General features: G+C 40.4%; 1 protein-coding gene across 1 annotated transcript in view; it reads right to left on the bottom strand.

Moving 5' to 3' along the window:
* Window positions 1-3934: 3934 nt before the first annotated feature.
* Window positions 3935-14123, bottom strand: part of VPS37D (VPS37D subunit of ESCRT-I) — a 343590-nt gene continuing 333401 nt past the window's right edge. The window contains exon 3 of the mRNA XM_044054138.1: window positions 3935-9343. Within this exon, the coding sequence (XP_043910073.1) occupies window positions 8822-9343 (522 nt within the window). The 3' untranslated portion in view covers window positions 3935-8821. The remainder of the gene's footprint in view (window positions 9344-14123) is intronic.

Raw genomic sequence — 14123 nt, 5'->3', positions numbered from 1 at the left:
AAAATAAGACAATTGTCCAAGAAAGTATAAAACATGGATGCCTTGTAATTTGTAAAAAAATCAATCACTGATGCTTGACAATTTTTGAATACCCTTAGTGTTGTAGACATGCCATAAGGTAAAGAATAGAAATGAAACTGTGAAATGGAAACAGAACATCTTAAATTGCATCTGAAGTTTCTGTGGATAGGCATAAGGTAGCAAGCCTCTTTCAGATCCAAAGTTAATTAGAAATTCAGAGGAGGCATCATGGCTGAGTGTAGAGTAAGCATTCTCAACTTTGCAACCAACCATGACATGGAGATTTAGAAAACAGAGGTACAAGATGTATTACTCCCTGAAAAAGCATGTGTACAAGGATGGGGGGAGGTGAGTATAGTTTTGAGGATGGGACAGAATTCCTAGGACTGGAGGAAGATAATCCCATTGCTATGAATGAGTCCGGGTTCCTATCACATCATCGAACTTTTACAAGTTCGAACCACATATGGTCGACACCATATGTTCGAATTTGTAAAAGTTCGAGCGTGTGAATGGAAATCTCCATAGATGGAGGTTTCTATTCATTTCAATGTGGTGCGATCTCAGAGTTGGTATATGTAAGTAGTGGGTGGTGTGGGGGGTGCAGGGGGGCTTGGCCCCCTGCTAACAACAGTTTATTTTGTTGTCCGTTGTGTTTTTTATTTAGGTAGTCGAAGTTATGTAACTTCGAACATAATGGTTCGACCATTAGGTGTTCGAAGTTACGTAACTTCGACTACGTGATATAGACCCAATGAGTTCTAGTGTACACAAATCTGTTGTAATCTGGTGCCACAGAGAAAAATGAAAAGAGATTCTTTGAAAGGCTTAGAATGTTAGCAGGGTGGGAGGGAATGGGGAAGAAAGGGTGGCATAATCAGTAATTTTTGTTTGACTGAGACTGTTTCTGGGGAGCTCCTCCCTTTTTTCTTAGAACTACCCTGTCATTGCTTTTTCAATTCTTGCTTTCCTGACTTTTAATGTGTTTGCTTAAATGGTCCTGGATTAGAAGGGAAATTTCTGCTATCTTTTGGTGCAGGAAACTGAAAAGTTTGCTTGACCCCTTGAATCAGCTTCCCTCTTTTATCAGATTTGTTTAGAATCTTTGTAGATGAACAGTCAGACAAAACCACTTTATCCAGGGCCATTAATAATTTCAGATTTGACATCTTCAAGTAAATTTGATGTCCATAACCATGCAAATCTATGCATGACTGATACGGTTGCTTCAGTCCTAAGCACTGCATCAGAACCATCGTAAAAGCATCTCAGAGTGTTTGTTAACCTGAGTACTGAGGAAAGCAAATAGGATTTAGATTCTGAACTAGGTAAATCAACAATAGCCTTTTTCATGTCAGCAAAAGATGACAAATGGAATTTGAGGCTGACAACTGACATCTCTAAATGCTAAAGTTGAAGAGTGTACAACTTTTTCCGAATCTGTCAAAGGTTTTGCCTTTCTTGTCAGAGGGAACTGGATGTGAGGCAGTAGGATATTTAGAGCTAGAGGTTTTTGATGAGGAAATTACTGATGGGTCAGCCCTTGGGTGACAGAAAAGATTCTTGTGAGACTGAAGTACCAGTAAAAACATCAAGTGCTGGTATAACTGGAGGTATAGCCAGTGGTTTGGGGACCTGCAAAGGGTCATATACCTCTGTTGAGATTCAGCTATCTCCTTAAACCCCTATATAAACAAGTCCTTATTCTTCCTTTAGTATCACAGAAGGAAAACTTCTGCACAGGAGAACCCGAAGAAATATTTTCTTCAGATTCTGATTCCCAGTTTTTAGGAGACGAGACTTGGAAAGCATAGTCTATACCAACCTCCTCTACATCAGAATCTAATTCTGACTCTGAAGGAGTCCTTTTTATTTTTGAATGAGTAGAGGGTGGAGAAATAATGTGAAGTGACTAAAAAGCCTTAAATACCCCTTTCACAAAAGAGAACCATTGTTGGTTTGTTTCCTTGGGCAGAGGGAGTGGAAGGGTGTTTCGCCTTCTGAGTCTTTTTTTTTTCTGGGATACTTTGAAGAACACATCCACTCAGATGTTCATTCTCTCCCTAAGTGTTAAGCAACTTAGCACTATTTGCAAGACGTCTACATTCTCTTCTGAGGTAATCAAATGTGGTTCTTCCTTGTCCAAAATGAATGTATATTTGACCCTTGAGAATGTGCCTGACTCCTGACCCTTAGTGGCCTCTCAAGATGCAACACCAGTCATGTTGGAAGCAACTGAAAAACTGTCTTAGGACTCTGTCATGTCTACAGAAGAATCATCCTTCAAGGCTAGGGAAGAGAGGATGTCAAAGGCAACAGTGAAGAGCTCTTTGTAACTACTTTTTTTTTGATAACTGGAAGAGGGGGATCTAAGGTACTGGTATTGGATTCCATCACAGGTGAAGTGTGGGCTTTAAACCAGTCATTCTCTATAAAAAGTTCAAATGAATTAAACCAGCTTCTAAGGGTTTGAATAATAGGCAAATGGAGCATGACCAGATGTCATGTTCTTCACCTAAACAGAATCTCTATAAGAGATCTAACCTCCACACAAGCACTTCTCCTTTCTCCCAGACACAAGACACAAGTCAAATGCAGCAACAGTTTTCACAAAAAAAAAAAAAAAAAAAAAAAAAAAAACGGAAAGGATGTCCCCAAAGGGAGTTCTTATCTTCACAATTTCCCGAAACTAGTCTTGAGCCGAATCTATGAAGATGCAGCAAAGAAAGTGTCTTATTGGTAACTTCAACTGCAAGAAAGCCTGCATTTTGGTACCTGTGCATCTGCTCTTATAGTAGCATGTTCTTGTGACTTCACAGATGTACAGGTGCATGGAAGGAACCTGAAGCTTTTTATACTTGCCGGATATATGATCTTTGGCACAGTATACCCTGTATAGCTTATGCTACTGCAACAGTAATCTAATGATGAATATCAAAGGGGGCATTGTGCATAATTTTTGTTAAATGAACTCCTCCTAGATTTGAACACAGTATTGGAAAAATGCAAAAAAGACTGGTGGTCTACCATCTCAAGGTAGCTGCATGTCAGTGAGGCAGCACATGAAGAAATGTGCAGCTCCAAGTCTCATTAACTTTCTAGTTAAGAAAACACTTGGATTTTTGAAAAGGAATCTAATTTGTCTTGTTCTCAACGTTTGAGACACTAGACATAAACACACACAAACCACTGTTTACTCCAAAAATTCTTTAACTGACATTTGTACTGTTACTGATGTCAAGCCATACAGTGTTACTTTGGGAAGAATCAACAGTTTGTAACCTGTCTTGCATTTATACAGCACACACAAACAGTCAATAGTTTACACAGTATCTTGAATTTGTATATAAAGCACAAACAAGTAGACTTTCAAATTTATTAATGTTTGCATCAAATTTATTTTTAGATAAACAAAAAAAAGACATAGCGAAGTATAATGAATGCAAGAAGGAAAACAAACAAAAAAAAACATAAATTTAATGAATGAGTGATCAGATCTCCTGTTTAAAACATAATTTGCTTTTTAAGGTTTTGAGGTAATGAAAGCAGCAGCAGGATACTGTTGTCTGAAGTGCCATCAGGATTTTCCCTTTCTCACACAGTTACACTCACACACACACACACACACACACACACACACACACACACACACACACACACACACACACACACACACACACACACTCACACACACACACTCACACACACTCACACTCACACTCTCACACACAGTTACACTCACACACACACACTCACACACAGTTACACTCACACACACACTCTCACACACACACACACACACACACACACACACACACACACACACACACACACACACACACACTCACACTCTCACACACACACACACACACACACACACACACACACACACACACACACACACACACACACACACACACACACACACTCACACACACTCACACACACTCACACACACTCACACACACACACACACATGGATTGATTATCTCGCCTCTCTCTGCCTCACTTTCCTTTCATGGGTTGTGCAGTGCATTGTCAATAGGTACAGATGGATTTGAGTAGAACAGTATGCGTGCATGTGTGTGTGTGTGTGTGTGTGTGTATATGCATTAAATTCATAATTCCATGATTGCTCCCTAAGTAGAAACAAAAGTGACTGTCAGAAAGTGAAGGATAGGAGCACCCTCAAGTGAGTGATCCACTGTATGTATGTTAAGCTGGACAGGCTCTGTAGTGGACATACAACTATGTTAATATACTGGACACCATGACTTTAGCATTGTGTTCTGTAGTAGACTGCACTATGCCCATCACACTGTATGCCATAACGGTTCACTAAACCTTTTCCATTTTTAAGTTCTGAGGATTCATCAGCTGCACAAGTCACTATAGCCTTGGTGTAAAGCCAATGAAAACAAGCAATTCTAAAGTGCCCACTACACTACCTAAGCTTTAGTGTGCCAAATACCACTATACTATCCACTACAAAAATCACACTAATCTGCTACACTGTATCCACTGCAGTGCAGTGCTTACATTTCACTACACTTGTATCACAGTAATGATTTGTTCTCTGACCACAGTCATGTGCATTATTTTAGCCCAACATGTGCTATAGCATTCTGATGTGGCGTGCCCAGTATAAGGAATCTCCAATCAGGCAGCCTCATTATGCCCACTACTACTATGCACTCCATGCAAATCAACACCACCATGTCAGCTGTCAGTTTCCATGATTTTTGAAGTGACCAAATACAACTCCAGTGTGGCATAAACACTACGGAAATGTTGCATATTATCCAATTTAATGCATCATCACCATACAGCACTATGCTCGGTGATCCTAGACTAAACCATTTTGACATACACATTAGTCTTCTGAGATATATATATATATATATATATATATATATATATATATATTTAAAACTACAACAGACTCCATAACATCCTTCTATGTGATGACCCGTGAACTACACCAATTTAGCCAAATGCAATATTGCTCATTCACAGCATGCACATACCTCAGCATTCCAGTCTTTACAGCATCGTTCTCTGCATGAGTCTTTTATATCCTAACCAAATAATGTACACTATGTTAATACATTGCAGTGCACGATGTCCATTAAAGTGCAGCCTATATGAGATTATGACACTGCAGCTACCTGTTTAATTACCCCATATCAGTATTTCTAGGCACTACGATCTCTGCATACGTGCTCTTTAGTCCAGTGAACTACATACACTGTAAACACTATACAATATGATATACATACAACACTCAGAAATATGATATGCATTTCAGGGTAAGGCTATACCTGCCTGCATTAAAGTATTTTCAGTTTGCTACAGCAAATCCAGTGCAGTGCCTTCTATGCCAGCCTACTTATACAATCAGTGGTTTGCAGAAAAACAGTCTACTGCACCATACTATGTTTGCTAATACATATTCCCATATAAAAGGCTTCACAATGGCCATAGTAAGGAACATGTAATTCCCAACTATGGCTGCATAGCAGGAGCCTAGTACCAAGACTAAACAAAAGAAAAGAGAGATATAATATAGCCTTGAAGGTACTTTATTAAAACTTTTTTTAAAATTTAATGCTGCTTGTGGGTAGTCTGTGTGTTGCCTAAAGCAATGGCTGACTCTTCCTGGCTCAGTGGAACACAGGGCTGAAGCCTTGACTACAACGCAGATAACATGAGACAGAGATAAGACTCTGCATGAACTGGGCAGGGGAAGATGGAAGTGAGTGGCTGACCTCAAGCTGCTGCCTGTCTTGAGGGGAGGAAGGAAGAAGCTATACATGTGAGGGAGTTAGTCCAACCTTCTGCAATCTGACACATCCAGAAAACATTTGTACTGTATGTGACACTATGGGCTGGGGTGTGTGCTTTCCTCTGCCAAACCATGTCTACATGGCAGCCTTTTTGGTTTGTAGGCAGGAATACACATATCCACATGGAAAGGTGTAGCAGATCTTCATATTACCCACTGGAAAGGAGGTACACTAGTAAAATGAAATATCCCTCATGGCTGCCTGGATGACAGCCACACCACAAACAGCTGTCTAGATGTCATCATGGCAGACAGGTAGACATAGGGGACATAAAAATCATATAAAACACAGTGTCTGCCTTTGGACTACAGTGCAGTGTAACTCATATGTGTCTGATATCATGTGCCCTCTTTAATGACTCCCATGTCTTTATCTTGAACCTTGCTTGGTATTTCCATTAAGTATCTACAATGGTATCCCTTTTACTTCACACAGTTTGAGTCTGCAGCTCTGTGTGTGCTTACTATAATCTGCAGCAATCCATTATGTTAAGTCCACTGTAATGTACACTGTACCATTCTAAGGTAGTATACTTATTAGACTGCATGTAGTATATATCCTTTAAACTATGCCCTACCAATGCACATAATGTAAGGGCAGTCCACTAATCAGAGTAAAATTCAGTGTACTTAATACCAGATAAATTCCACATGTTGCTCATCCCAGCTCAATGAACTAGTCATTGTAGTGTTTCAGTGCTCAGTCAAATGCATACCATAGTGGTCTCTTGTTTACATTTACAAAATACCCAACTCTTTTATGCTTCTCATATGGCAACACATAACAAACATATGTACTGTCCTGCTGTCATAGTGAACTACATAATTTCAGTCCACAGTGGGCAGTGGAGAACATTTACTATCTGTTTAATGTGCTATTCTGCTGCAATTCATCAAGTATCAATCTACTATACTCAGCCAAACTCATGGCAGCCAACACTACTGCATTCAGTGCAAAGCAGCCCATGCCCAGTCCACTATGCTCACTGCAGCATACACCATGCCATGTCACTGTAGTAGGTACTGCAATTTTCACAGTACAAACTCACTCCCTTTCACCTTACACCCACCTGCTACACTTTCCTGACTATCATCACCTTACCACTGCAGTGTCACAAAAATGAATATTATAGTGCATCCACTGCTTTAATCTCAAGGTGCTTCACTGTCCCCAGTACCCCCTGTAATACACTGTATGCCATTTCTGATGCACTATGTCCACTATATTCACTCATTAACAGTGTTTCACATCTGCCATCTCTCACACTGCACAGTATTCATACTTATTGTACTGTAACGTCTGCTTTCCAAGCTTTACAGCCTGATATATCTTAACGCTTCCATGTTAGACAGTGAATCATATTCACTACAGTGTGAACCATTCCAGCCCACTGCACCCAGTGTCCCCTGTAATATACCATACCACTATTTTATGCTGTGAAGTGGTATGAACTGTACTGTCCCACTGCAATACAAGCATTAGCAGTACACAGTTTTATGGTTATTGCAGTATAATACATTCCATTCAGTGCATGCTACACAATGCCAGCACATGTTGCCCCTGCTCTTTACTTATTAATCTCACCAGCATGCATTGTACCTACTAAAGTGCAAGTCATTACTGCATTATTCCAACTTCAGAATACCCCACATACTACACTTACTAGTGTGTAGCTCATGATAACAGAGGGAAGTGCTACTTAAAAAATAAATCAGTTACAAAATATAATAACTTATATCTGTTTACTTTTATACCTGTTGCATAGTATCCCCTACTTGACATCAGCACTTCGCTACCTGTTCCATACTCTGTGTTCAGTGCACTGTATTAGTTTAAGACATCCAGTACCTCCTGTAATACACTGTATACCAATCTGATGCACTATATCCACTGCATTCACTCATTAACAGTGTTTCACATCTACCACCTGCAATGTGCTTTGCAACTGTTCAGTGCACTATGTATTTGTAGACTAGAACTACTGTCCAGTTCAGAAAACTACTTGCTGCTCACCTGTAAGCTACTTTGTGCCAGTCCAAAGTGATATGACCATTCTGCCAGCCTACATAGAAACAAAATCTGTATCAATTCAGTGCACTATGATCTCTACATGACTCTAAAACAGCCCACTGTACAGTACGCTGAATATCAGCTGGTTCTTTAGTGTACTCAGTGCTACTTGCCTGCACTCTACCCAAAGAAATATACCAAATTCCATTCTGATGCATTCTCTCACCAGTCTACCATTACACCGCATCTGCTAGAATGTACACAGTACCTGCTTGTTCAGTCACCACTTGAAGTGATGTTCTGCACACTAAATAGGAATTAATATTTCGCACAAGGCTGCAAATGCCTTGGGCTGTAAAAGCACATGGTATCGCTGGAGATTTACATAAGAAAGCTTCATGTTAATGAAGGGGCCAGTCATCCTTATGTGATATTTAGTCTAATTAGATTTCCTTCATTCACTAAGTAAACCAGAGAGCTCTGAAGATCAGTCCATTCACCTCCAGTCTCAAGGACAAATACACTCATTCTGTTTACAGGGCCTACCAAACTGACTCCAAGTCTCTGGGCCATTTCATGCTAATGACGGTCTCACAGCTTTTCAAGTTAGCCTTGCTCTCAGACAACCTTTCTGGAGTATAGCACACAGAACAACAATCCAAATTTAGAAATTCAGGAGCTGAAGAAGACAAGGAGTCCAGAAAAACATCTTAGTTTCCACTGTACATGTCATTAGCATCTTCCACAGAATGCAGCTCTGTTGTAGCATGCAACCAGTGCATCATTGTACATTTTAGAATTCTTTATTGAGGCAGCTGAATAAAGGGTTTGAAGACGGCTTTCATCAGAGGAAAACACAGTTCCTCCTTCAGCCCTTTTTCTCACAGCCACCAACTGTGTTACACTCCCAGTAACATCTTTAAGTCTGGAAAGCAGATTTTACATTATCGATATGGTGGTCGTTGATGAGACTGTGGTGGGCGGTGCAACTGCTGCACTTTGAAAGGTCTTGGGGCAAGAACTGGAATATGTCCTATAAGCCGTAGGCCTGAGCAAGGTATGCTTTGTCCTCCATATGGAGTAGCAGGACGGGAAGAGTGACACTGGCCAGGCTGGCTGACCAATGGAGGCAGATTTTTACTGGGAGGAGCAGCTGGCACAGGGAAGGGAGCCACAGCCTGGGAAGGAATCAGTATGGCAGGAGTGAAGCCATACCTTAGCTGGATAAACCGTGGCACTGCTCCATTGTGAGAGCTCAGAGGTCCTGTTTGTACAGAGCTTGGTTGATTAGCCATTGGAGGTCTAGACTGTTGTTGCTGGCTCTGTTCTGCTTCATCCTTTTTGATTAGCTCCTGTAGTTTTTCGAACTGTGTTCTCCTTATGTGGGAAATCTTTCTGGCATTCTGAAATTTGGCTAAGAATGTTTCCAGTGGAAGGTTATGCTGCAGAAATTCCTCCATCAGACCCTAAAAAGGGAAAGAAAAATGAATTAAAAAGCCTGTTAATACTGTGATCTTAAATAATAGTTCAGAAAAGCATTATGTGATAGTTTTCACTGTGTTTTGCTTTATCCTTTCATGTTCAACCCTGCCCTAATGTAACAGTTATCACTAGTACTATTATCGCAACATAAACCTTTTTGTGACTGTAAAATGGTAATGGAAAAGAAATATTTAACAGATAACCAATATAATACATATACACTTATGAATTCTTAGAAACCTCAATAAAAAATATATATTAGCTTGTGTCAGTTAACCTCAATGTGCCTACATCTATGGTAGCTAATGTCAACAACTTCACAGAAAAAGTAAAGGAGTTGTTTGTATGGCCTTAAGCATTCTACTCAAGCACAGTAAACAAATGAACAAAGGACTACAACTCTAATCTATGAAGTGGTACATGGAAAAACAGTAATTAACTGAAACTACCTTTAAGGCAAAGTAAGTATATTCTTGCAGCAGTTAAATTTAAAAAAAAAGCTCAAAATATTTTGTGATTTTAACAGTTTAATTTCAAAATATTTAAAAGTTAACAAATCCCAGTATTATAGACTGTGAAGTGTGTAACTCAAATTAGCATGAGTAGTGACCAGAGCTGGGAAAGATGTGCAGCAGGTAAGGGTGATAAAGGACAGTGAGGGAAACGTACTCACAAGTGAGGAGAGTGTGTTGAGTAGATGGAAAGAGTACTTTGTGGGGTTGATGAATGAAGAGAATGAGAGAGAGAGAGAGAGAGAGAGGGTTGGATGATGTGGGGATAGTGAATCAGGAAGTGAAACAGATTAGCAAGGAGGAAGTAAGGACAGCTATAGGTGGCAGTACACTAAACACAGAAAGTGTGATAAGAGACTTAGGGACACAGGTGGACAGTGGTCTCACCTTCGATAACCACATCGCCACAACAGTCAGGAAATCCTTCTATGTGGCACACCTCATCACGAAGGGCTTTTCATCCAGGAAAAAAGGAGGTCATTGTCCCACTGTACTCATCCCTCAATAGCCCCATTTGGTATGTACCTCTCAAGACATCTGCAACAACTGGAAAGGCCTCAGAAATACCTCACTAAAAGAATCACAGGCCTAAAGCAGATGCCCTATGCTGACTGCCTTAAAAAACTCCAGCTATACTCTGTCGCATATCGTCTACTCAGAGGCGATCTCTGCTTAACATACAAGGCCATGTCAAACCCAGAGCTGTTGGATATGCTACACTTAAAGAAATCCCAATCCCTCAGAGCTACACGCTCCAGGGATCTAAACCTTGTCATCACAATAAACAAAACATGCTGGAGGGATAGGTTCCTGACCCAGAGACTCCCCAGACTCTGGAATAGATTGCCCATACATGTCAAGCAGAGTGCCTCTTTGGACCTCTTCAAGAGGAACCTTGACGATTGGATGGGAGAAAGGAAATTCACCCCGGGGATCACATCAGTCGCCCTGCTAGACAGGGGTCCAGGAAAGTAAATAATGTGGGAAGAAATAGCCAGGGAATTGTTATGGCTAGGCTTGTATAGGCCCTAGGGCTGATAGCCTAGTACCAACCTATGAAAAACCTATGAATCTAAGAGGATGAAGAATGAAAAGGCTGTTGGCCCAGATGACATACCAGTGGAAGCATGAAGGTGCTTAGGAGAAATGGCAGTGGAAGTTTTAACCAGCTTGTTTAATGAAATTTTGGAAAGTCAGAGGATGCCTGAGGAGTGGAGAAAATGTGTTTTTTTACCTATCTTTAAGAATAAGGGTGATGTGCAGAGCTGCAGTTACTAGAGAGGGATAAAACTGATCAGTCACAGCATGAAGTTATGGGAAAGAGTAGTGGAAGCTAGGTTAAGAACGGATGTGATGATTAGTGATCAGTAGTGTGGTTTCAGGAAAGGAAAGAGCACTACAGATGGGATGTTTGCTCTGAGACTGTTGCTGGAGAAATACAGAGACAGTCAGAAGGAGTTGCATTGTGGTTTTGTGGACTTAGAGAAAGCATATGACAGGGTGCCTAGAGAGGAGTTGTGGTATTGTATGAGGAAGTCGGGAGTGGCAGAGAAGTATGTAAGAGTGGTACAGGATATGTACGAGGGTAGTGTGACATTGATGAGGAATGCGGTGGGAGTGACAGATACATTTAAAGTGGAGGTGGGATTACATCAAGGATCAGCTCTGAGCCCTTTCTTATTTGCAGTGGTGATGGACAGGTTGACAGATGAGATCAGACAGGAAGCCCCATGGACTATGATGTTTGCAGATGACATTGTGATATGTAGTGAGAGTAGGGACCAGGTTGAGGAGACCCTAGAGAGGTGGAGATATGCTTTAGAGAGGAGAGGAATGAAGGTCAGCAGGGCTAAAACAGAATATATGTGTGTAAACGAGAGGGAGGGTAGAGGAATGGTGAGGATGCAGGGAGTAGAGTTGGTAAAGGTGGATGAGTTTAAGTACTTGGGATCAACAGTTCAGAGTAATGGTGAGTGTGGAAGAGAGGTGAAGAAGAGAGTACAGGCAGGGTGGAAAGGGTGGAAAAGAGTGTCAGGAGTGATTTGTGACAGACGGGTACCAATAACAGTGAAAGGGAAGGTCTACAAGATGGTAGTGAGACCAGCTATATTATATGAGTTAGAGACTGTAGCATTGACGAAAAGGCAGGAGTCAGAGCTGGATGTGGCAGAGTTAAAGATGTTAAGATTTGCACTGGGTGTGACTAGGACAGACAGGATTAGGAATCAGTATATTAGAGGGTCAGCTCATGTTGGACAGTTTGGAGACAAAGCAAGACAGGGGAGATTGCATTGGTTTGGACATGTGCTGAGGATGGATGCTGGGTATATTGGGAAAAGGATGCTAAGGATGGAGCTGCCAGGTAAGAGGAAAAGAGGAAGACCTAAGATAAGGTTTATGGATGTGGTGAGAGAGGACATGCAGGCAGTTGGTATGAAAGAGCATGATGCAGAGGAGAGGAAGAAATGGAAAAAGATGATCCGCTGTGGCGACCCCCAACGGGAACAGCTGAAAAAAGATGATGATGACTGGCCATATGCAAGATTGTGAATGATTGTAGGACACTGATAGCACAGACGTGCAATGGTCAAAATTGCAAAATGTACAGTGACTGTTAATGAATACGTTAAGAGATGAAGACGAGAAATAATTATCCAATGATACCATTTTTATTGTCAAGAGTAACTCTCAATACCTAACATCATAAAAAAGCCAAGACAAAGAATAATGTAAGCAACCCACCACATAACTTACAAACAATATTCAACCAGGTCAGAGTGTCACACCTATGGAACCACTACACAACTACTATGACTATCCCAAATTCCACTTTAGAGGCTTTACAAAAAACAGGTTCAGGACAAGTTTAGCAAAATACCCTCTAACACATCATCAGATTTTTAAATATCACATCATCTACTCAAATTAGGAAGAAACCACCTAGCTGGCCCACTATCACCTGTATTTTAACCCCCCACTCTCTCTCTGTTTGCAATATTCTAGTTCCTAAATTTTTCAAGACAGCCACCATGATTCCACTTCCAAAAGCTGCTGCCCATAAAGTAGCTGACATCTAAAGGCCAACAGCCAATCTAGACCCCTCAGCTAAACCTTTTGAGAAAATAATATATAAACAAATCTTAGATTACACGTTCTAATACCGCATCCCCACTGATAAGCAATATGGCTTTAGGCCAAAGTACAGCACCACAGTTGCCATAAGATTACTAACCAACACATTTTCAAAACACTTTTAAGAAATTTAACTAAAGCTATGTTCACAGACCTCAAAAAAAGCTTTCGAATGTGATGACCACAGCATTCTGCTACAAAAACCTAATGCCATTTTCTGGATGAGGTGTGCAGCTACTTTATCAATTATCTAATGTACATAACATCTATTATGGGTATGACAATGTTGGCACTAACCCTGTGCCTACCTATACAAGTATTTGCAATTACTGCCGCTTTCATTATTTGTTAAAAATCTCTTGTGCTAATTACCTAAGCATCATCTTGCATGTAGATGACACTGTCATTACTAGGCATTAGCATCACAAAATTAAATCACCTACTTATTTCAGAATGACTTCACTCTATTCTGGAACTGGTTGTGCTCTAATAAACAACTCTAAATACAAGTAAATCCATTTGTATACTACTTGGGGCTAACAGAAAACTCAGCTCAACACAACCCCTTCAGACAGATGGTCGTCCCCTCTTCCCCATATCTTTTGTTACTCAGCAAAAATATCTAGGCCTGTTGTTAAACCAAACCCTTTTTTTCTTTCTTTCTTTTCTATTGCAAGTTGAAACCCATGTAAAAAGGTACTTCTACAGTTCAGAGTAGCATACAAAATCTATCACTTGCTAACAAAAGAATCAAGGCATACAACAGCCATCATTGTCTTAATCTCAAGACTATAATACATCCTGCCACTAACAGTCTTGTATACCCAAAATATACAACTACTCCAGAAAACAGAAAATAAAATATTTAGATTTTTCCATCCCGATGCCTCACATGAGCACTGCGGCACCACATTAAATAAATGCAAATGGCTTCCAATTGAAGGATGATTCTCCTTTTTGCTGAACACACTGACCTCTAAGTTGATGCATGGACATTACTGTCACCCACTTAAACATTTCCTCCACAAAAGGGATGCTTCTTATTCTCTCAGAAATACTGACTAAAATCTCTTATATTCGGCCAACCTTTACCATAACCACAAATGAAAAATCTTTTTGC

This window comes from Protopterus annectens, chromosome 13.part0 (genome assembly GCF_019279795.1).
Source record: "Protopterus annectens isolate FY-2018-M chromosome 13.part0, PAN1.0, whole genome shotgun sequence".
NCBI classification, from domain to species: domain Eukaryota; kingdom Metazoa; phylum Chordata; order Ceratodontiformes; family Protopteridae; genus Protopterus; species Protopterus annectens.
The sequence above is the reverse complement of the archived record's forward strand: the minus strand, read 5'-3'. Positions and strand labels throughout refer to the sequence as shown.